General features: G+C 38.5%; 1 protein-coding gene across 3 annotated transcripts; it reads right to left on the reverse strand.

The window, feature by feature from the left end:
- Positions 1-731: 731 nt before the first annotated feature.
- Positions 732-22,424, reverse strand: LOC143848420 (uncharacterized). Of its 3 annotated transcripts, none has more exons than XM_077357364.1 (6): positions 22,035-22,424; positions 8,078-8,163; positions 7,695-7,969; positions 7,053-7,127; positions 6,903-6,965; positions 732-1,188 (listed from the first exon to the last, which is right to left on the reverse strand). In XM_077357364.1, the coding sequence occupies exons 1-6, from the start codon at positions 22,139-22,141 to the stop codon at positions 1,054-1,056; spliced, it is 741 nt and encodes a 246-aa protein (XP_077213479.1). In that variant the 5' UTR covers positions 22,142-22,424; the 3' UTR covers positions 732-1,053. The 3 variants fall into 3 exon arrangements, with proteins under 3 accessions (XP_077213479.1, XP_077213480.1, XP_077213481.1); XM_077357365.1 differs by having other exon boundaries at positions 8,078-8,145; positions 22,035-22,417; XM_077357366.1 differs by having other exon boundaries at positions 732-1,098; positions 22,035-22,416.
- Positions 22,425-24,384: the final 1,960 nt, after the last annotated feature.

Genomic DNA, 24,384 nt, shown 5'->3' on the forward strand with positions numbered 1-24,384 from the left:
CAGATTAGCTAAAATGCAAGCCCGACGTCACTCGGTTAAAAAAAACACTACTCAGACTAAAAAAATGCCCTACTTTTTTTGCGGCTGTTGCAGGTGGAAATAAGAGATGGAGCAACACAGTCTACACCAAAGGTTGCAATGTACAGGTTTCAGCACTTGGCTAACGTCAAGTTACAAAAAGGTCCCTATTTTCCATGGGCAATACACCACTACCATGGTCTTAAATTTTGACCGAAATCCGAAATTACCGACACGGAAACCACCAAAAACTGAAACGGTCATTTATGTCGGCCGAAATTTCGGTTTTTCCGAAATTTGACCAAAAAATCTGTTTTTTTTTTAAATAAATTTAATATTTCACCGAAATTTATTGCATAAAATATTGGTTTCGATTTTTGTACCAGATTTCGACCGAAATTTCAAAATTTCAGGATCCGAAACCGGTACCGAAACCGAAATTTTAAACCTTGACCACTACTCACCAACTCTAGGTAGTACTGTCATTTGCAAGGAGAGTCTAAACAAAAAGGGTAATGAGGACAGAGAGATATGATGTTCAAAATGTTCAAAACGAAGAAAATTCAGGAAATGCCGGAAACAAGTCTCAGAGAAATACTCAACTCAACTCAACAAAGCCTTTGTCCCAAACTAGTTGGGGTCGGCTAAATGAATCTTTAGAAAATTTTCATGAAGTGGGAAAATTTCATGAACAAGTCTCACAGAGCATATGAAAAAAAAAAAGAGAGAATTGAGAAGATTCAGGATAAAATTAGGGATTAATGTTATGAACATTCATATAGTTCCAATATCTGCGCACATTCACATTTGTGCCATTTTTCTAAACACATTGCAGCATGATTAGCACAAGCTTAACATGCATGTATACCACATCTTGGAAGCCATTCTCATCCAGAGGAGTGAAGAAAAAAGGGTTACCTGATAGGCTCATGCCAGTCAGATCATGGGTGAGTGAGATTGAAATGTGACTTGTCTAAACAAGAGAAATAGGGTCAATGCGAAAATGGCAAACGAACCATCGGTGCCATTCAAGCCCTAGTCTCTGGAATCCAAAGCCAAGAGTATCTTCTTCCTGGGACCCTGAAACCACCACCCAAGAAAACCAGAAAAGGCTCCGTAGAGGTTCTCACAGAACATAATACAACTGGAAGATAAATTACCCATCCCTCTCTGTAGCCAAACAAAGAAGGGAAAAGAAAATCAACCATCCCTATAGAAAAAAAAAATTTATTTCGTAGTGGAGAAAAACAATAACTAGTTTATCAATCCACACTTATAGAATACAACTGCATAAAGTAGCTACGGACTTTTGGAGCTACGGCCTATTGCTTGAAAATCAACTAGTACAATTCCAGAGATTTAAGACTAAATGGGATAACAGCTGATGGGTTGCCTATTTGCTGAAAATATCAAAGAAACAGAGATAGAAAATGTTGTCAAGAACTATAATAACCCAATTCGACAGTTCCCATTTTATGTATACGAACAAAATAAGGTCATTGTTATAGTTTTTGTTTCAGATTAGATCACTGCTACTGGCATGACATATTTCTACATCAAGTACATTAAAAGAAAATTAGATTAGGCGTGTGGCTCTTCAGAAAACCCATTAATTTTGATAATTTGAACATATAGAAGGTAAATGAAAGGTTTTTAAAATAATTGGGTATAGCCATCTTCAGAAGATTGTGTTACAAGTGGCGAGATACATTTTGTTGAGCTTACCATTGTAATTCAAGAAATCTTCTGATCGTCATAAGAGATCTTGTAGTGAAGGGAGATTGCGGAAGTTTGAATGCAAAGCTTGGATTGAGTAAATGATCTCAGAATTTTCAGGGTCTGATTTCGGGATCTGCTGCTATGGGGGAGCTGTCCCCTGAAAGGAGGTCCTCTGGAGGAGATCCCACCATAACAATGTAATGCAACCAAGCCATCGTTTGCCAGCATTCTATTGAAGGATCTGCATCTAGCAAAAGTGGATATCGGTCTAATAAATCCTCCAAAGATTTCAACAAGGGAACCAACGATGTATCTATCTAAACATATTGTAAAGAAGACATCTGAACCCTTCAAGTTCTCTCTGATTTCTAAGTGCTCATAAGGGAGGCCCGGCATCTTCAAGATCAAGAAACACGAGAAGGAGTGTGATTGAGTCTTCCAGCAATTTTCCTGATCTTTTATAATGAGGATCTGATTAGATCGGGTGGAAGATTGCTTGGGAAAGGCAAGCTCAGATCTATGCGAGGTTGATCTCTTAAAGCCAATTCATAAAAAGGTATTCCGAGTATTTCGAAGGACAACCTGGCAACCAGTTGTCTACGAGAATCTCCCGTCATACTGTTCTCATTGTTACAAGATAGGACACTGGATGGAGAATTGCAAGCTTAAAGAGAAAAAAAAAACATAAGAATACAGAGAAGGAAGTCGTTGATAATGATTTGTAAACTATGCAGGCGAACACAAGACCTTAATGACAGTAGACTAATAATATTGGATTAAATTCAGGCATCACTATTGTGACGGATCAAATCCTGGCTGAGGGGGAAACATAACATCTGACCAGGTGGTGGATCCAATCTTGGTGGAGGGGGAATCTTTTGGCACAATGGCATCACATCGGGTCGAAGATAGAAACAAAAATTCTGGTGGAATCATTGAAGAGACGCATATCCTAAATATTGGAAACGCGATACGCAGCAAGACGCAGCCCAGTAGTAGTTCAGTTGTGCAGATAGAATTTATTTCTGTAGCACATCACCGAGGAGAAGTGGGAACCCAATAACAGCCAGCTTCCTTGTCAGCCGAGGGAGCCAATGACAAAAAGCCTATGGACAACAGTATGGAGGCAAGCAGAGAAAATACCAATTCTGTTTTGGAGGTAAGCAACAAAAACAATTATTATATCCTTCTAGTAGAAAAGAATGGTGAGGATGTGAATAAAAATAAGAAGAAATTTATGGGGATCCAATACAATAAAAGAAAAATTATTAGTGGAGCTAAAACCCGCACAGGAAGATCTTCTGGACATTGTTCTCAAAGATTAATGGAATGATTTGGAATATTAAAGGGATTAAAAATAAGCCCTCTATCCAAAGACTTAAATACATGATCAAAACTCATAATATCTCCTTTGTGGTGATCTCAGAGCCCATGACTGGTAGTGCAGATATCAGTTCCATTTGAAATGATATCAGAATGGATTAGTTTTTGGTAGATGAATTCTGTCCTAAAATTTGGCCGATGTGGGAGAGTATAATTTCTTTCTCTGTTATAAGAACAATGCAACAGAGTGTTACAGTTTCAGCATTGTACAATGGTACTCGGATGTCAGCAACCTTTACCTTGTGTATGCCAATTGTTCCATGAGGGATTGAAGAGCACTGTGGGATCACTTGGCTGTCAATCAATTCCTAATGGTTGGTTGGAGGAGACTTCAACGCTATTCTAAGCATTGAAGAGAAAGTTGGAATTGAAGAGAAAGTTGGGGGAAGATCCCCTTAGAAACTGGAATTGTTGATATTGGCTACGAAGGGAATAGATTTAATCGTTGTAACAACCAAGATGGAGAGGGGCGAGCCAAAGGTAGACTCGATAGAGTGCTCGCTAACGTTATCTGGAATGAGGAAAATATTCAGATTAAAGTAAAACATCTAGCTAGAACCTGCTCAGATCATTCTCCTTTGCTAATATCCTTCACCAACTCAAACCTTCTGGTGAAGAGATCGTTTCGTTTTCAGAAGATGTGGACGATAGATGATAGATTCATGTCGGTTGTTCAAGAGACCTGGCAAACTCCGATTTGTGGCAACAGTCTTTATACTTTGGCAGCCAAGTTGAAAAGGTTAAACCGTTAAAGTAAAACTTAGAGCATGGAATAAAGAAGTCTTTGGAGATTTTTTCAAAAAATCTAAGGGATGCAGAGGTTAAAGCTACTTGGTAGAAACGACTTATCACATAACCCTTCTCTCCTTTGGCTGAACACCTTCCTCATGCCCACCAGAATCTGCACCATGCTCTCCGTAAGGAAGAGATCTTTATAAGACTGAAGTCCAGGGATAATGGTCGAAAGAAGGCAAATAAAACACTAGATTTTTTCATGCTTCTATCTCGCAGAGAAGGTCGATTGACAAAGTGATCAATTGACAGTATTATGAGATTTCTGGCGTCTTATGAAGCAGCTTCAGGCCATTGGTTAATAAGGACAAAAGAAGCTTCTTTTGCTCTGATAATATTTCGTCTGCTTGAAGGTTTATAATAAAGACAGCTACGAGTTTTCAATTTAAAAGATTTCCTATGGAGTACCTTGGTGCACCCTTGTATAAAGGAAGAATGAAGATAGTGAACTTTGAAAAGTTAATAGATAAGGTCCAGTGTTGGCTAGAAGGCTGGAAAGGAAAGCTCCTTTCATTAGGAGGGAAGCACGTCCTACTCAATCATGCGATGTCGGTTATGCCCATGTACATCATATCTGCACTAAAGCCTCTGTTAGCAGTTCTTGAACAATATGCATATTTGATGGCTTTAGGTGGGGTACTACATAGCATGGCAAAAAACATCACCAACTTGCATGGGAAAAGCTTTGCAAATCGAAGGGGAAATTTGGCCTTAAATCGAAGTCTATAAAGCATTTCTTTAGTGCTTTCAGAGCTAAGAGCATCCATAATCTGCGCCAAAAAAAAAAAAACTTAAGGAGTTCTTTCATGAAATCTGGCTATCTAAAGTGTGAGAGTTTCTACTTAACAGTTGGCAAAGCAGGAGATACAAACCATTGGAGAGACATGCTTCAAATGAAGGAAGAGTGAACAACTAATAGCAGATGGATTATTGACAAGGGCGCTGTTATGGCAATATGCCTCTTATTGACCTCCTTGTCAAAGACATCCTTAATGGGGGAGCTGAGCGGGATTTATCTGCTGTAGAAAATAATCTCCCTAGTGAGATTATTAGAAACATTGAATCATTCTCGTTAAGGATTTCACCTCATAAAGACAAATTAGTTTGGACAGGTAGCAATCTGAGTATCTTCTCTACTAGTCGGTTTGCAAAAAAGCATCTACTGAGAACTTGGCCTAAGTATATTTGGAAGCACATGCCTTTGAAAATCAGCGGCTTCATTTGTAGTCTTTGAAAAGGTGATCCCTGTGGATAGCAGGGTAAAGGACATGTTCATTCCTACTCCATCTAAATGCAACTTGCAACAATTGTCAAGATGCTAAGGAAGAAGATTTCTATGACTTTTTGGTTGAAAATGAACTGGCTAGAGCGTTGTGGAGCCATTTTGCTAATATTCTAGATGTTTCTCTGGTGCATGACCAATCAATCACTGTCAAACTTCTTCACTGGTTTGACTTATCAAGGAAAAAGATTCAGATTTTGGACTTTCATTAAAACCCATCCCCTCCCTCGTCACTTGGGAAATTTGGAAGGAAAGATGCAAGCATCGTATGGAAGGAGTTTCTATTCCTTATAATACCATATTAAAGTTTGTTTCAACATGGTGCAATACACTCTAGATCCTTCATCCCTTCATGTGAAAGCTGCCCTCGTGAGTGCATGGCACTTGGGGCCATTGGTATTTCTCCTAAGAGGGCTCTGAGGCCTTCTATTTATAAAGTCATCGGGCTGAAACCTAGAAGTTTGAAGATAAAGTTGAACACGGATGATGCCTCTAAAGATAATCCCTGCCATATCTGGTAGTGGTGGTATCTTTAGAGATCACAAGGGTAAGCTCATTCTTTCCTTTCCCATTTTATGAAGTTGGTAATAATTTGCAGGCTGAAATGAGAGGTATTGTAGAAGGCCCTAGATATTGTAAGGTCTTTGGCTGCACAGAGCATATAATAGATGCAGACAAGGTGTTGAAGAAGGTGTTGATAGATATGAACAACTCCAATAAGGAACCACCTTGGTCAATTAGCTATATTGGCACGCTCTTTTGGACTTTATCTTTGACATTAATCCCCTATTTTCACACCAGTATACAGAAGATATCAAGTAGCAGATGCACTTGCTACCCATGCCATATCTGGTGATGGTGGTATCTTTAGTCTTTAGAGATCACAAGGGTAAGCTCATTTTTTGTCTTTTCCCATTTTATGAAGTTGGTAGTAATTTACAGGCTGAAATGAGAGGTATTGTAGACGGCCTTAGATATTGTAAGATCTTTGGCTGCACAGAGCATATAATAGGTGCAGACAAGGTGTTGAAGAAGGTGTTGATAGATATGAATAAGTCCAATAAGGAACCACCTTGGTCAATTAGCTATTATTGGCACGATTTTTTGGACTTTATATTTGACATTAATCCTCTATTTACACACCAGTATAGAGAAGATAATCAAGTAGCAGATGCACTTGCTACCCATGCTTGTGTTTTGAGGAATAATATTTTTTGGCAGTGGAAAGATCTCCCTAGACTTGCTAGAGGGGCTATGAGATGCGACACATTGGGTATTCCGAGTATACGAGTATATAATAGGTGCAGACAAGGTGTTGATAGATATGAATAAGTCCAATAAGGAAACACCTTGGTCAATTAGCTATTATTGGCACGATCTTTTGGACTTTATATTTGACATTAATCCTCTTTTTACACACCAGTATAGAGAAGATAATCAAGTAGCAGATGCACTTGCTACCCATGCTTGTGTTTTGAGGAATAATATTTTTTGGCCGTGGAACGATCTCCCTAAACTTGCTAGGGGGGGCTATGAGATGCGACACATTGGGTATTCCGAGTATACGAGTTAGTTGATAGTTTCTTTTTTTTTTCTTCGAACTGTGAGGCTATGCGACTTGTCCTCTTGTATTTTTTGCCAATTTTTAATAAAGTTTAAGGTGCCAGCCCGAGTTCAAAAAAAGAATTTCAGGTGTAAAAAAGCATACCATTGGAATTCCAAGAGCTCTAAGGTCCTCATCAGTCATGTGTATAAGAGCAGTCATATCAACCTGCATATGCAATATAATCAAAGTTAAATGCAGGAAACTCTTATAGGCAATGGCTGCTATGGAAGCAAGTATCCGTAAGTTACATACTTCCTCTGCCTGAAACGTAATCAGATACTTCTCGAGACCCAGAGATTGCAGAAAACCATCAACTGAATTATCGGCCTGCACAGTAAAATACCTTAATTAGAATGAAGCCTGGAAGAATAAATGCGGGACATACGCAGATCTGATTGGATCTATAAGCTTATTCCGATAGGAAATGAAATAGTAAAATGCTTATTCATCGAATTACTATTCATCTATTGTTAGTTTATTGTGTTTTCAATTAGGGGGAAGGAAGGCTCTATGGAAAAATGGTGGTTCAATTGGATATGTCCTAGCTTAAAATGTTAAGGAATGATTAGGTAAGTCTGAAGAGACCAGTACGGTAATCTGATAAGGATACCATGAATTGTGTTTAGTCATCCGGTGCAAAGCAAACAAAATAAGTAGCTAAATTTCCTATCTAGAAATATTCACCATTAAAAGTATCGCATTTCATCACATGTGTGCATGTCCTTTCATCTAAAAAAAATCTAGTCCAGGTCTATAGACAGCACCAAGACATGCATTCTAACGGACTAACAATGGTACCTTATGTCTCTAATAATGGAAATACAATAGATATAAAATGTGGGGGACAGAAAACATTCAGAAAAACACTAAATATGAAGCCACAGTAATTTCTACCTTCTGCTGAGTTTTCTTCCGATGGGTTGGATTGGCAACTTTTTTGGTGTCTGGAACTAATGCTTCAACAGATGGGGTGCTTTTTTTAACTGGTTTAATGACCTCGAGTACGGCCTTACCCAGATCAGTGTTTGCTGGTTGTGAGTGCACTGCACCAGACAACTTTTCACGTAGATCACGGACTCCTGCACGAGAGACCTTTCCACTTTGATATGTTTGTTGAGAGCCCTTCCTTTGGAGCTTCAACCGGAGATCTTTAGCACCAACTTTGGGATCTTTATATGTCATCAACATAGTCACAACATCACCACGAGTTAAGGCGAACAGATGAAAAAATGTGGCAACAATTGCTCAAAACTACTGGTATCTCAATTAAGTTTTACTTGAAACTTGAGGCTCTTCATCATCCGCATAAAGATCATGTTTCCACTTCTCATCGTTTTGGCGTTGCCTGCACAAGTCATAGTGTCTAGGAATAATAAAATGGAAATGAAGGGTTCAATATACTATATTAGGAGAGCATTTTCCTCAAATTCAACAGGAAAATGCTACAAAAAAAAAGGACAGCATGGAAGTAATTAATGAGTGTAGGTAAAAGAGCAAGCATCACAAGATTATTTGATTAAGAGAATGGAAGTCCTACAAATTACAGAGACATCTTGGAGGGATCACGTTTAATCCAAGTGGTCATTTTAAGCAATATATACTTTGTTGCAAAGATGCCCACACGATATACAATGGCTATTTCGACACATCAAGTTTTCTTCATTATGGGCCTCAAAAGAAAGGTCAAAATTCAATGATGAAATAGCAAAGATCTAGAGGTGATAGAGTTCAATCAATGGAACCAGAAAATAACAACCTGCTAGAAGCAGGCTTCAGTGAGGGGTAAATTCCTGGTTGTCTGTTCTCTTTTAAAGGTGAATGTACCGTGGCCTAGATGGGTTCTACTTAGCTTTCTTTCAAGTTTGTTGGGACTTGGTTAAAGGATGTTTTATGTATTTGTTTGAGGCCTGTCATGAGAACTTGATTATGGACAAGAGCACGGGTGCGACCTTCATTGTCTATCACTCACAAAGAAGGATGGGACGGAACACCCCTCAGACTTTAGAAGCATTAGCTTGGTTGGTTGTGTGTACAAAATGTTGGTAAAGGCCCTAGCGTACGGGTCCAAGAATGTGTCGGGTAAGATTATTTTTCAAAACTAGAGCGTGTTAATTTTTCTATTTTTTTTTATTTTATTTTTACAAGAACCATAGCGGGTTCATTCAAGGCAGACTTATCTTAGATGGGGCTCTTATTGCCAATGTATTGGAAGATCACTATCTCCCTAAATAGACTAATGGGATTCTGTGCAAAATTGATATGGAAAAGGCCTATAAAAGAGTCAAGTGTGACAGCTTGGATTATATCATGTCGGAGGGGTTTTGGTGTCAGGTGGTGGAATTGGATACATAATTGCATATCGTCATCTTGGTTCTCATTTGTTATTAACGGATCACCACATGGGTCCTCAAATCATATCGCGGGATTCGTCAAGAAGATCAGCTTTCCCCGTGGATGAAGCTTTGAGCAAAATGATGGAAAAAGCCAAGAGTCACATATTGATTGAAGGATTCAGATTGGGCCCTGCGGGTGCCGAGATTTCTCACCTTCAACATGCAGATGATACTCTTGTCTTCAATAATACTAAGGTATGGTTAAGAATGTAAATGTTGTCATTCGATATTACAAAGCAGTTACTGGGCAACACACTAATTTCAGTAAATCAGTTCTGATTGGTATTCAAAATTAAGGATCAGCAGTACCCCGCTTTGCTTGCATCCTTGGATGTAGCATGAGGAATCTACCTAACTTTTACTTGGGCATTCCAATTTGTGGTGGTTGTCCCCGACGCACCCTCCGGGACCCTATCATCAAGAAAATTGAGAAGTAGATTTCCTTGTGGAAGAAAAACACTCTTAGGGGGTGACAGAATTACAGTAATCAACACCAGCCTTGCAAACCTTTATCTTTATTATATGTCCCTCTTCAAATGCTCGATTAGTGTCATCAATCATATCGAGCAAATGCAGCGAAACTTCCTTTAGGATGACTCAGAGCCTGTCTGTTTGGTTGCACAAAAGCTGGGATGGCTTAGGAGTTTTGCTTGACATTTGGGTGCCACATCAGCAAAACCCCTTGTACGGTTGCCAATATAGCATTGACATGCTAGGAGTCTCCTAGGATGGCTTGGTTTTGCTGGGCATTTGGGTGCCACATCAGCAAAACCCCTTGTTTGGTTGCCAGTATAGCATTAACATCCTAGGAGTCTCCGACTGGCTAATAATTGCATGTCAGGAGAAATGTCACCCTTGTTCCCTCCCTATGATATCCAAGCCAAAATCCACAAAAAGGTGGAATTTAACATGAATTTCTCTCTCTCTCTCTCTCTCTCTCTGTGTATATACATATATATATATATATATATATATATATATATATATATGAGAGAACATTTCCTACACACTAGCTTAAAATACAGTGGGGGCCCACATTGTTTGGGTGATCCAAACAATTCATTTGAATGGTCCTCACATAGACAGGGTGTCCACAAAAAATCAGATCCATAGGATCATCCTAACCATTCAAACTATGGAGGCAAAAAATGGACTAATTTGTGAAGGTTTATACACGTCCATTTTACCTCCACAAATCGTAGGATTGGGATGATCCTATGGATCTGATTTTTTGTGGACACCCTATCTTTGTGAGGACCATTCAAATGAATGGTTTGGATCACCCAAACCATGTGGGCCCCCACTGTATTTTAAGCTAGTGTGTAGGTAACTTACACAAGTGTGTAGGAAATGTTCTCTCTCTCTCTCTCTCTCTCTCTCTCTATATATATATATATATATATATATATATATATATATATATATTAGTAATGACACCCCAAATACTTCTCTACTACACTATGAGGTTGACAACCAAACACTACTTACCACTAATCTCCGAGGTAAGTTTCAGGGAAATCCAATGCTTGTCTCCTCCCTGTTGACTACTTATTCCTATTCTCCGAGTCCATGCCACGCAACCAATTAGACCTACGAAAATATTCTATTTGGTCAAGTGGGAAGAGGTTTGTACGCCTGAGTGATTTGGGGGATTGGGTGTCGTAAACAATAAGGCAATGACCCGTGCTCTTTTAGGCAAATGCATTTGGAGATTTGGGGGAGATTGTTTTCATCTCTTGAGGACGATGATAACGGAGAAATACGACGCTAGTTTTGGAGGTTAGAATCCGATTGATGGATACAGATTTGGGGGAGAACAATTTGGTGAGACATTATGATGCTGGCGAAAACCACCAAGAACGTGCACATTGACTACAAAGCGTGGAACACGTCGATTTTTCTTCAAGTTTTTTTTTTCCATCTTATTTATAGCCTACATTTTAGGTATCAAATATTGTCCATTGTGACCTGGTGGTCACGTGGGGTTTGAGTCACCAAAACAGCCTCTCTGCAAAGCAGGGGTAAGGCTGCGTACATCTAGCCCTCCCCAGACCCCATAATGGTAGGAGCCTAGTGCACTAAGCCGCCCTTTTTTCCTTCTTTTTTTTGTCTTGACCTTGGTAATATTAGAAAGGTTTTTTTATTACAATTTAATGAGCCCAAGATAATGCGATTTGGACATAATTTGAGTAAGTTATGGATGATTTATGAACGCAATACGTGTCTAAGACGGGATTTCTATTTTATAATTACTTTAGTCAAATTTTTAACTTTTATTTAAGTTAATTTATATGGACGACTGAGATTAATTGCTTAGGTCTTAAGTTAGCTTTTATGGTTTCTTTATCTTGTAAATAGATATTATCTAAGCATTGCAAGGGACTTCTTTGAATTATTGCAGGAAAATTAGTCTTTGGGCTTTTGAGTTCTTTGAGAAGTTTTGGGTTGCTAGGATTAGGCCTGTAAGAGTATTTCCAATTTCACTCCTAGAAACTCAACTTAGATGAGATTAAAGTAAATATCATCCACTTCGACATTGATTGAAATATTTTATTTCATTCAACAGTGACTGATGGGCCCTTTTTCTTCTTTATGTTATAAGTCTTGCCCCCATTGCTAGGCCACAAGGTACCTCCGGTTTTTCAACCAGAGCAGATTCGTTCCTTGGTTTGAAGCTTGGCAGTGACATTTGAGTGGATTTACAATGGCTATGGAGTACCTTTGATCATTTCAAAGGAGAATTGCTAAATACCAAGAATGGGAGGTAACGCCAAACTTGAAATCATTTTATTATTACTTGGAGCAAGAAATTGTAGATTGAGTTGCCATCAATATATGACGAATAATCAGATGATGGATATTTAATCATTGCTAAAAGTTTAGATACCAAGTCATTGGCTTTTGATAGTGACAAGTGATCAACAAATCACTTAAAGCGATGGTTGATATAATGCTCTATGGAAGCATAAATGAAGAACCACAAGAAATTGGATCTCACAACATATTAGGTGAACCAATGAAGATTGAAAAGATGGGAGAATGAAAAAACATTATATCGATTTCTTCATCAATTTATATTGATCCATTTTTATTAGATCCAACATTGAAGCTTAAAGTGGATATTTATGAATTCAAACATGTTCAAGATTAAGACATATTATCTTTTCATCTTAGAGATTATGCAGCAGAGTTTGATCCTCAAGAGTTTCAATTGATGAACGCTCTTCAATATTTCAAAACTCAAGGATGAGTTTTTTTTAACAAGAGGAGAATGATGTTAGTTGATCAGATTTTATATATTCTGGCTCTGCTACTAGGCAAAGAGTACCTCCGGTTTTCCAACTGCATCGAGTGGTAGTGTTCGCAACAAATTTCACATGCATGAAAAGGGAAATCACACACATAAAATATATTGGGATCAAATTTCCCTCTTGCGAGAAGAGGTTTTATTAATTTTGGTAGGGATAGTACACTTCCGGCTTTATTGGCCCTTAATTACATTTCTTGAAGAAAGAAAATAGCCCTGATTATCCATCAAGAGGTTCCCTATCTAAATACAATTTTCAATTAATTATCATCCAGAAAGAATTGATTTTTGTTAACAGATCTTTTCGGAGGAAATTTCATTTTTTTATTTTTTGAAGAGGTAAGTATGATCTATAAATAGAGGCCAAAAAGCCCGGAGCAATATACAGAGAAATAAACAACAAAATACAGATGGGAATACAAAAGAGAATATCAAGGAGGAAGATAGTCAAACGATTGCATGCTCTCCCTATCTACTCCATCCTTGGCTAACTTATCGGCTACAACATTTGCGGATCTTTTAACATGATATGCCTTGGGAGGAAATTTCATCTTCTCAAATTTTCTTCATTTTTTCTTTGGGGAAGCGTCATCTTTATCGTCTTTCTCCATTTAGAAAGTCCCTGGAAGAGACTTTAAATAGAGTCTTCATCATCTTCCTCCCTTTGGAAAGTTCTTGGAAGAGACTTTAAAGGGATTCTTCATCTTTCTCCCTTTAGAAGGTCCATGGAAGAGACTTTAAAGGGAGTCTTCATCATCTTTCTCCCTTTAGAAAGTCCCTGGAAGAGACTTTAAAGGGAGTCTCTACAATCCTCCTCCCTTTAGACAGTCCCTGGAAGAGACTTTCAAGGGAGTCTTCATCATCTTTCTCCCTTTAGAAAGTCCCTGGAAGAGACTTTCAAGGGAGAAAGGTCTTCTTCCCTGAAGAAAATCTGCAAAAAGAAAAAGAGAAAAAAATGTTAGCCCCAAATCTTTTCTCACCTTTCTCTCTTTTTGCTTCTGTTTCTCCTTTCGCGTAGCTTTCTCCTCAGAAGATCCGATCTTCCCTTTTGGGTAGCTTTTTCTCCCCTAGATTGGATCTGAACCCCCCCGGATCCTTTTCAAATGATCTTTCCTCCTATTTATAGAGGTTCCTTGGAGTGGTTAGCAACTGTCACCCCACCCTTGATCTTTCATTTCACGATCTCCACTTTCTCTTTTTCGGAATGGCTGTGAATGCCACCTCACCCATACCTTTGGATTCCACGATTTCAACTTCCCTCTTTTATGGGAAGTTACGTAACCTCTTTTTAAAGTTGGTTATTCTCGCAAAAGTTTAAACTTTAGTAGATTTAGGCATTTTCTCTTTTCACTTAAGTGTTTTATTTTATTTTTTTGTATATCTCTTTATTTTAGGAATAGCATAACGTAATGTGTAACCACTCTATTCTTTTTTATGTTCCTTTTTAATAAGGGATTTTACTATTATGCCTTTTTTGTAAAATTTCGGGTCGAACAGGTAGCAGAGCAGATTCTTTCCTTAGTTTAATGAAAAAGTTTAGCAGTGTTGTTTGCTTGGATTTGCAATGGCTAGAGAGTACCTTCGATCACTTCAAAGGAGATAAAATATATAAAACAAAGAAAAAATGGGCCCTTCGATCACCATCAAAGGGAATACAATACTTCAATCATCGTCGAAGGGACTAATCCTAGGGTTGGAATAGCAGATTTCTCAACACCTAACAACCCAAAGGCTCTCAAAGAATTCAAAAGACTAAAGGCCAATTTCCATTCAATAATTCAAAGAAGTCTTTTACAAAGCTTTGGTAATATATATTTATAAGAAAAAGAAACCCTAAAAGCTAACGTAAGACCTAAGCAATTAATCATAGTCGTCCATCTAAAGTAACTTAAATGAAAGTTAAAAACCTTACTAAAATAACCTTAAAATAAAAATCTCACCATAGACATACAGTACGTTCATAAATCATCGATAACTTCCTCAAATCATGCCTAAATCACGTGATTTTGGACTTGTTAGATACATAGATGAGAAAATTTTCTAATGATACCACCAAATCAATACAAATGGACAAGATTTGATACCTAGAAAGTAGGCTACAGATAAGATGGTGAAAATAAAACTTGAAGAACAAGCAACTTGTTCCATGCATTATGGCCAATGACAAATCCCACATTCTTGGTGGTTTTCACCTGCTTCACATGATGAATGGTTTGCTGCTTTTTCAAAGAGGGATCTGATAGAAAGTTTGTAAAAGTAAGTAGGATCGAATTTTGTGATGAGTTCCATTGCGGCGAGAAGCCCCTAAGAGAAAAGATTCCTGACATCTTTTTTTTTGAATGACAGTTTCGTGACATCTTAGTTGTGTATGATTGGAACTTGGGAGTGTTCGTTCAGAGACTCTTTTCTCAGGGAAAACAATGGCAGTAGCTCGAAGGTTTATTTTAACATGCCCAAATCGTGTGATTTTGGACTTGTTAGATAGGTAATCGAAAAACTTTTCTAATGGTACCAAAATCAAGACTAATAGAAAGTAGGCTACAGATAAGATGATGAAAATAAAAGTTGAAGAACAAGCGACTTGTTCCATGCATTATGGTCAAGTGACTTGTTCCATGCATTATGGTCAATGGCAAATCGCACATTCTTGGTGGTTTTCACCTGCTTCATATTATGAAAGGTTTGCTGCTTTTTCAAAGAGGGATTTGATAAAGAGTTTGTAAAAGTAGACAGGATCGAATTTTGTGACGAATTCCATTGGGGCGAGAAGCCCCTAAGAGAAAAGTTTCCTGACATCTTAGTTGTGTATGATTGGAACTTGGAAGTGCTCATTCAAAGACTTTTTTTCTCGGAGAAAACAACAGTAGTATCCCAAAGGTTCATTTTAGCATGAATTTTCTCGACAGAGAGCTCGATAGCATGGCTAGATTCATGGATCTTTTATAATTGACTTTTATTAAGAAATCTAAAGAGTATAGGAGGATTTGGACCTGGGAGTCGACGATGTTTTTTTCTTTTTTCAATTTTTGCGCATCCCTTCTACCAACACTCTACAGCCACCCATGTCTTCTTTGTCTGCATTCAAAGCCTGGAAAACTCCCCCTGCCTCCCAGCCCCTCCCGTGTAGAGTTTGTGATTTTGTCTAGATGGCTTGTCTTAGTAAAATCCTCACGGTGGATCATTTATGTAGCCAAAGGATGATTATCATAAACTAGTATGCCTTAAGCCTTGAACGGGTAAGACTATTGATGTAGGACCGGGAAGAGAAATAGAAGAAAGAGGATAAAGAAGAAAAAGAAGAAGAGAAGATTAGAAGTAGAAGAGATGAATTTAGGGAGTAGAAGCAGAATAGGAGAAGAAGAAGAGAGGGAAGAATAGAAGAAGAGAAGTAGAAGAATAGAGGAAGAAAGAATTCTAGGGGAGAAGATTTCAATTCAATTAATCATCCAAAAGTTAGCAATAGAGCAGTAAATTGGCCTATAAATAGGCTTTTAAGAATCCCTAAAAGACTAAACTTCCTAATTCTAAATAACATGGAAAATAAAATCCTAGAAACTAAATAACATGGAAATAAAATCCTAGAAACTGAATAACATGTAAATATATCCTAATATCTGCATCAACCATAGACCATTCTTCCATTTCACTGGTGGTTTAAATTGAAACAGAAACTGAAATTTAAAACCTTGTCGAAGATGTATGGGCTGATCAAATAGTCCCCACTAGTGGGGGCCATCAACAGTATCCTGTTAAATGGAAGGGTAAACCTTTATCCAAATGCACTTGGATCAGCAGGGAAGAGTTACAACGCTTTGTTCCCAACTTATATGATGGATACAATGCTTTCCACTCTCCGGAGTTGAGTTTTTCCAATCCGAGGGAATTGATGGGAATCAAACAAGTCAACCTCTTAAAGTCTATACAAGAATGAGGAAGAAGGGCCATCTTAATGCTCTCATGTGGTTCTATAATTCACAAAATTGACCATCCTATGAGCTATGTTAGAAAAAGCTTTCCTAATGAGCTTTTCTTTACTGGCATATTTGCATTGGGGGTATTTCGGTAATAGCCTACAGAGGACATAGCTGCAATTTTCTAGAGACACTTAAGTGAGGGATACGTAGGAGAAACATTAAGTAGGGGTAAACTTGTAATTTCCATCAGATTTGGCTGTTGTCCTCTATAGATGAGGAGATCTCATTGTAAATAAGAAATTTTAGAATAAATGAGAATTGGAAGTTGCTATTGAGATGAGATGTCTCTCCATGGTGTGATACCATCCCTTTGAGGTGATCTCAAAGTTCATGTGTGATGCCTGCCAACCTTTAGGACTATCGTCAACTAGATCCAGCTGAAACTGCTGTCCAACAGACCTCACAACAGATCTGAAGTTTGTTTGTTTTTTTTCATTCAAGATCAGCAATTGTGCATTATGTCCTTGTCATTGTCATTTTTTATTTGAAGCATTCTCAATTTGTTGTCTAGATATGCTTTGATATGCTTCAGAAACCTGCAAATTCTAATTTTTGTTAACTTTTTCTAGTCTTATTTGATCTGAAATTTAGACCTCTACTATTGTTCACAAGTGATGTGAAATTGAGGCTCTATCCTGTTGTCCTTACTTGATCTGGTATAGAAGCAGTTTATTTCAAAAACTGAGATTCAGATTAAATAGCAGAAAGTTAAAGATCATAAGTTGCTGAAATTTTCAGATTTAGGTTGCTGAAATTCAGATCTATAATGGCTGCAATTTTCAGATCTGATTCAGATCTTAGTTGCTGAAATTCAGATCTAAAGTTGCTGGAAATTTTTTATCTGTTTCAGATTTTGGATACGGAAATACAGACCAATATCTGCTGAAATTTTCAGATCTGTTTTAGATCTCGGTTGCTTAGATTCATATCTATGTATGCTTAGTTCTCTTTTTTGCTGGGATCCAGCTTTGTTTCTATTTCCACAATGCAGTAAAAAAAATTCTGTTAACTAACCAACTTCTCCAAAAACTTAAGCTGTTGGAGAAAGGCGTTATTTATCTTTTATACTTTAACACTCCCCCGCACGTGTGGCCCACTTAGCAAACACGTGGCACATGTGGTCCCACTTTGGGCCGACCATCGCATGTGGATTTTTGCTATCGGGAGGTTTGAAATCGGGACTCTGATACCATGTTATCTAACCAACTTCTCCAAAAACTTAAGCTGTTGGAGAAAGGCATTATTTATCTTTTATACTTTAACAAATTCCATATCCAATATGTTCAGATCTGATTTGATTCATATCATTCTTTCCAGTTCATCACATTTGAGAACAAACACTTGGCTAGAATTTGCTAGATCTAGTTTCCGATTTTAACTTCTACTTGTCCTACTCTAAAACCACTATACCATCTAGGATAAATAAGATAAATCAGTACAAGGGATCGCATTGCCAATCATAAAATTTAGGACTTCCGACCCAGTTGATTAAAAAACATTAAAAGCACAGAGGATGGTTATATCGCTAATCAACACATAATTCAGAGTGGCGCATGGCAAACTTACTCATCTATACCTTCTAGGATCTCCTTCCACAAGGTTCAAACCACCACAAAAGGGGTGACCTTTAGAACCCAAGTGGCTAGAAACCAACACTCTAACATCCTGTCGATAATTCCACTCATTCAAAACCACTATGAAGGGAACTTTAGGACCCACAAAGCCACTTGACAAGAAGAAAAAACATGAAAATGCACAAACCAAAGAAGGTATTGCTCCAAACTCCCCTAACAACTGCGCAGTTGATGACAAAATGAGAAAACAAATCGTCATCCATCATACACATCTCACATCATTAACCAAATGAAAGCTTTCTTCATAAAAAAATGCAAATTAAACGTTTTTTATCTTGAGAATGTTGATAATATTGATCATTTGAAAATAATAACATTGGTGATAATGTATTTTTTACTGTTTAAAAATAATAATATTGATCTTTTGAAGTGCCCTCGTCCACGCAAATGCCTGCACTCTAAGGGGAACATGTGATCTCAAAATGCCATTTCAAGAAAAGGAAGATATTTATCCTATAACAAGGTTGCAAAAGAATACCACACGAAGAAAACCCCCCATCGGATATGGGACCCAAATCTTGCAATCGTCAATGGAAGGAGAAATGTGCACCTCCTCAAGGTGAGCCACCAGCCATAGAAAAACCTTAAGATTCTGTGGGAACCTATCGTTGCGAGAATTGAGAAAAGATTGGATTCTTGGAAAAGAAGGTTAGTATCAAAAGGAGGCAGATTAACTCTAGTTAAGGCAGTTTTGGCAAATCTACCTGTCTATTTTCTATCGCTTTTCAAGTGCCCTGTAAGCGTAGGGTTGAGGATTGAAAAGATTCAACGAAGGTTTCTTTGGGGGGGGGGGGGGTCAAGTGACAAGAAGGGTATTCCATTGGTCAAATGGGAGAAGGATTGCTTGCCAATCAGAAAGGGAGGTTTGGGTATTAGGACAATTAAGGATTTTAATTCAGCTTGGTTGAGTAAGTGGTTATGGCGCTTTGGGGAGGAGGACTCGGCGTTGTGGGCTAGAGTGATTGGGAGCAAGTATGGGGTGCTTTCTGGCAACTGGGAATCGGATGATGCTTTTGAGAGAAGAGGAATCACTATTTGGAGGGATATTTTAGGCTTGAGAAATGAGTTTAGAAAGGGTAGCAGATTTAGAGTGTATTCTGGAAGGCGTAACAGATTTTGGCGTGATGTTTGGTGCGCAAATGGGACATTGGGGTCTCTATTTCCAGATTTGATGAGAGTTGCAGTAGATAAGCACGTTCTTGTGTGTGATTGCTTTGAGAGACTGGATCAGAAAGTGATCTGGTGCCCGAGATTCAGAAGGAATTTTTTTTATAGGGAATTGGAGGATCTTTCTACCTTGTTTGAGTTGATTCAGAAGTGCTATATTAAGAAGTCAGGAGAGGATAAAAGAATCTGGATTTGGAACTCATTTGGAGTCTTCTCGGTGAAATCTATATATGCTAAGATTGTTCCGGGTGGTGATGATTCTTTTGTGGCTAAGGTTTGGTCCTTTCAGTGCCCCCCTAGAGTGAGTTTTTTTGGGTGGTCTATTAGTAGTGGGCGTATCCAAACTATTGAGTTTTTGAGAAAAAGGGGTTTTTGGCTTATTGATCATTGTCCGCTATGTTTAGAGGATGGTGAATCATTAGATCATTTGTTTATGCACTGTAAGCTAGTAAGGGTAATATGGGAATTAATCTTGGTGAGGTTTGGTATTCATTGGGTATTTCCTCGGTCTATCCCCCCTTCTCTTGGAAAGTTGGGATTTTGTCCCATGGAAGAAGAAAGGGAAGGTGCTGTGGAGAATTTGCTTGTTAGCTCTTTGGTGGTCAGGTTGAAAAGAAAGAAATTGAAGGGTTTTTTATGGAAAAGCCAACTCTGCGTTCAACATTTTTCAGAGGATCATCGCCTTATCTATTCAATGGGCGAAGAGTCTTCCAATGTTCAGGTTCATGTCCGCCTATGATTTGTGGAAAGGTGGGATATCATATGTATGGAAGGGGTAAGTAGGCCAAAGGTAGTTCCAAAGTGGACTTAGCCTCCTCTGGGTTTCTGCAAGTTAAATGTGGATGGTGCTTCCTTCGGAAACTCGGGTTCTTCAGGTTTTGGTGGTCTGTTGAGGGATCATGAAAGGTGTTGTGAAGTGGGCTTTCTCAAGTCCAAATGGGATTTCTGATTCGTCAGAGGCTGAAGTGAAAGCAGCTTATTATGGTATTCTTCAGCTAGAAAGAAATGTTTTGGATAGGTGATAGTGGAAGGGGATTCATCTAATGTTGTTAGATGGCTAGCTGGTTTAGCTTCCCCTCCTTGGCGATTTCCCAGCTTCATTGAGGAAATCTCTGATTGGGTGTCTGATTCAGCGATATCCTTTAGGCATGTTAGAAGATCAGCTAATGGAGAAGGTGACACTTTAGCTAGATCTGGGGTGAATAGACAGAGGTTGGAGTGGTTCGATTATTTACCGCCTTAATTTGTATTTTTCTTTTATGTTCTATTTGTAATTTGTGGACCATCTCGGTTCCTTTTTCTATTTAATATATTGCGCCATTTCAAAAAAAAAAAAGATTCACTGTCTTTCATATTGCGATGCATAACCCACCAAGACCACCTCAATCCAGTAAGAACTCTCTCTCTCTCTCTCTCTCTCTCTCTCTCTCTCTCACACACACACACACACACAGCGTGCACCCCCCCCCCCCCCCCCAAAACAACCCACACACAGAGATATATATTATAGACACACCAACCTCACTGGCTAACCTATCCAAGCTCGGATAAGAATGATAAAACTGAACACTTTCCAATCATAAATCTTCAAGCAACCTAACACCCCTTTCCCTCTCCCTAACCTGATCAAAGAAAGAAAGCACTCTTCCCAAAACTACTACTATTTTGCAGAGAAAAGCATCATGCCATATGAGGCATTCTAAAAATAGACTTTCTAAGTTCAAGTCTGAATACATCATTGGGTGCATATGTCATATGTGCACATCTATAAACGAAGTAAACAGTCAACAGGACCGACTGATTAAAAATGGTTTAATGGATTGCCCTTCGACTATATGTAGTTAAGTTGGTTAATTGGGTAAGAAAAGTTCAGAGCATTCAGAAAATGGGTTAAAGCTAGGGCACTCCAATTTCGCAAACTCAGGCGAGGTTACGAGTAAAGAATCCAACTCTGAGAATTCCACCCTCAACATAGCCCAACACCTAAGAGACATGCACCCTGACAACACATACGCACACTCTGAAGTACCAACCCCTTCACCTCAAATACCAGCAGAAGTATAACCATTCAAGCAAAAATAAAAGCAATAACATCACCAATATATCCAGACTATTGATCACTTTATTACCCACCAACCGAATCACATGACAGCCACAGTGAGCCCTTCACACTGTAAAAGGTATGTATGAATGTCAGGTAACGAACTTAACCTAGAATACTAGCTAACCCTATTCTTAACGCAACTCATGCTGTCACTGCCAAACTATCACATGTGTGATGTGCGCATACCACCACAACTATCCCATAGCTCCACTTCTCAATAAGCCCCCAGCTTACCCATAAAAAAAAAAAAAAAAAACCTGTGAATAAAACAATAGTGCAAGTTGACACCGACAAACTCAACAATCTGCAGGAAACGGGGTAGAAACATACCATCCTCTATTACTAATCCTAATTGGGTCGGGTAGAACTAAACCCAAAACCCTAACCTTTATGTATCGAATTTTGTGAATTACAAACAAAATCCTAACCATATGTTTCTGAGCCAGCCATAAATCATTCTCTTTCTTTCTCCTGTTCTTAGCCCTAGCTATCAAAATCACCATCAATTCAAATTAACTAACAGGGAAATCTCTAGCAATAGAAATTTTGACAAGCCTAATAAAAAAAAGGCAAATTTTTGACAAGATTTCACAAACGAAACTAGATAAAAGAACAATGAAAATCAATTCCAAAAAGAGCTGAACGAGTCAAATACCTCTTGCCATTGATCTGACGATCTCGACCAAAATCTGCTTCAAGATCCCCGTTTAGACGCTCCTTCACGGACCTTTTGCTCCCAGCTACGACCCGATCAGCATACATTGTTCACTACCAAAACCCTAGAAAAAAAAAGAAATAAAGGAAAATAAACCCTAGAATTGCAGAAACCCAAACCACCACCAGCTACGAATTATCCTCGTTTGCAAAACAGGAAAAGGAAATCAGTGACGACACCGACTCGATTGCAGAACTGAAAAAAGCTTTCGGAAGAAAACTGAGAAGAAAAGAGTTTTAATAGATGGGAGTATTTTAGGAAACCGCTAGTGGATTCGAAAGCAAATGGTGTTTCATGTCCAAAAAGGAGTTCTATTTTTATCTTTTGTTGCCAGTTTCCTGTCTTCTGTTTGGTTGCACTAAAAATAGAGAAAATCAAAGAAAAAGGATAAAGTTTGCTATTTTTTTTAATTTTAGGCGTGCAACTCCGGCTGGTTCAACCCGGAAAAAAGTCGAGTTGGATTGAGTTCAGGTCGTTTTGGGTTCGGGTTCGGATTGAGGACTTGGGCAACCCAACCCAGTGAACCTGACATTTTTAATTATTTTTTTATTTTTTTAAACTTAAAATCTCGGGTTGGGTCGGGTTGAACTCGGGTCGGGTCAGGTTCGGGTTGGCAAAAAGAGTTCCTCGAGTCGGGTTTGGGTTCAGGTTGAGCAAATGGTTTCTTGGGTCAGGTTCAGGTTGGCCTCAACCCGACCCAATCTGACCCGAGTTGCACCCCTAATTTTCATTTTCCTTGTTTGGTTTGGTTGTCACTTGATATTCGGATGAAAATCATTGTTGGCTGTAAATTTTCTAAATTCACTACCCGTTTGGATGCCGAGAAGATTTTGATTTGGATTTCTCACATTTGCAGCCCTTTTTGCGTTGTGATTTGCATCCGGATCAAATCCTTGGATTTCCAAATTGGTGACTAGTGAAAATAATCAGATTTCCAAATATGCTGAGGAAATAAGTAACTGGAAATCCACGGATCTGGCAGTTTCCTTCACCCTCTTTGCTCCTCAACCTCTCCCCTCCAGTAGGAAATACCCCCTCCCCTCTCCGTCCCCCTCAACATGAGCTGGTTGATCTATTCATTTTGTATTCAAAACTCAATAACAAATCCAAATACAAAATATGAGGTATCCAAACGGACCCCTAATGTGGGTCCCCTGATAAAATTAGGAGATTTTCACTAATTCTTGAATTATTTACATTAAGCACAAGGAGTGTTTTTATAGAACACTCAAATGATAAATATAGCAAGAGGATAAGATAATTATGGAAAGACATTATCCTAATCTAATTCACTTGCCTAATCTAACCCAACCAACCAATATAGCCTAATCAAATCAAATCTTCTAATCTCATAATATTTGATCTTGATTTGATTTCATTATCTAATATGCCCCCTCAAACGTATATAGATCTAACGTATATGGATTGAAAATAGATATACGTTTGATTATAATATATATCTTCAAAAAGAAATAGAAAAATTTGTAAATTTTGATGTCCGTTTGACGTATGTTGCCAATAATGCCGAAGATGATTGTCGCATGTTGTTGAAAAATGTGCCGCATGAAAGATGAGCCGCGAAGAGCTTCAATGAACTGGATTTGACTCAAGCCTGAACCTTCTGGAAATGGGCTTCAATGAGCTTCAATATTTAGGCCGATTTTTAATACCGAACCTTCTAGAAAATGGGTCACTATGGACCGATGCCGGAATGGGCAAGAAAATGGTTACTATGGACTGATGCCGGAATGGGCAAGAAATGAGTCCTTATGGACCAATCGGAATGGGGAAGAAATGGGTCCCTAAGGACCAATGCCGGAATTGGCAAGAAATGGGCCCCTATGGACCAATGCCGGAATGGGCAAGAAATAAGTCACGATGAACCAATACCGAAATGGGCAATAAAGATGAGGAAAAAAAACAAAGGGATGTGCATCAATTAGTGGCAAAAACGATGAAGCAATTATCGGCCAAAAAAATGGACAAGGCATTAAAAAGAGCGTGGGGCTAGATCTAAGAAAATATGGGTAGAAATTCAACTAGGAATTATAAAGGAAGGAACAGAGGCTAGACTTATGGTTTGACAAGTGGAGCAATTAAGAGAGAGCAGAAGAAGGTGAGATTTGGGCCAGGCGGACGGCTACATTGGCCGTCCGCCGGAGGAAGACAATACTCTCTGTTGTGCTCAGGGCAGAGGATCGTTTTGCTCTGACAACATGATAAAATTAGGAGATTTTCACTAATTCTTGAATGATTTACATTAAGCACAAGGAGTGTTTTTATAGAACAT

The sequence above is a fragment of the Tasmannia lanceolata genome, unplaced genomic scaffold (genome assembly GCF_043159265.1).
Source record: "Tasmannia lanceolata isolate RefF3 unplaced genomic scaffold, GAP_Taslan_0.1 ptg000016l, whole genome shotgun sequence".
NCBI classification, from domain to species: domain Eukaryota; kingdom Viridiplantae; phylum Streptophyta; class Magnoliopsida; order Canellales; family Winteraceae; genus Tasmannia; species Tasmannia lanceolata.

Bases quoted from the DNA above. Each gene is read 5' to 3' on its own strand.
- LOC143848420 (XM_077357364.1), bottom strand. From the start codon at position 22,141: ATGTATGCTGATCGGGTCGTAGCTGGGAGCAAAAGGTCCGTGAAGGAG. The intron at 7,970-8,077 runs GTAAAACTTAAT...TGACATATAAAG, and splicing joins TGAAGAGCCTCAAGTTTCAA to ATCCCAAAGTTGGTGCTAAA. The intron at 6,966-7,052 runs GTATGTAACTTA...TTGCATATGCAG, and splicing joins TTACGTTTCAGGCAGAGGAA to GTTGATATGACTGCTCTTAT.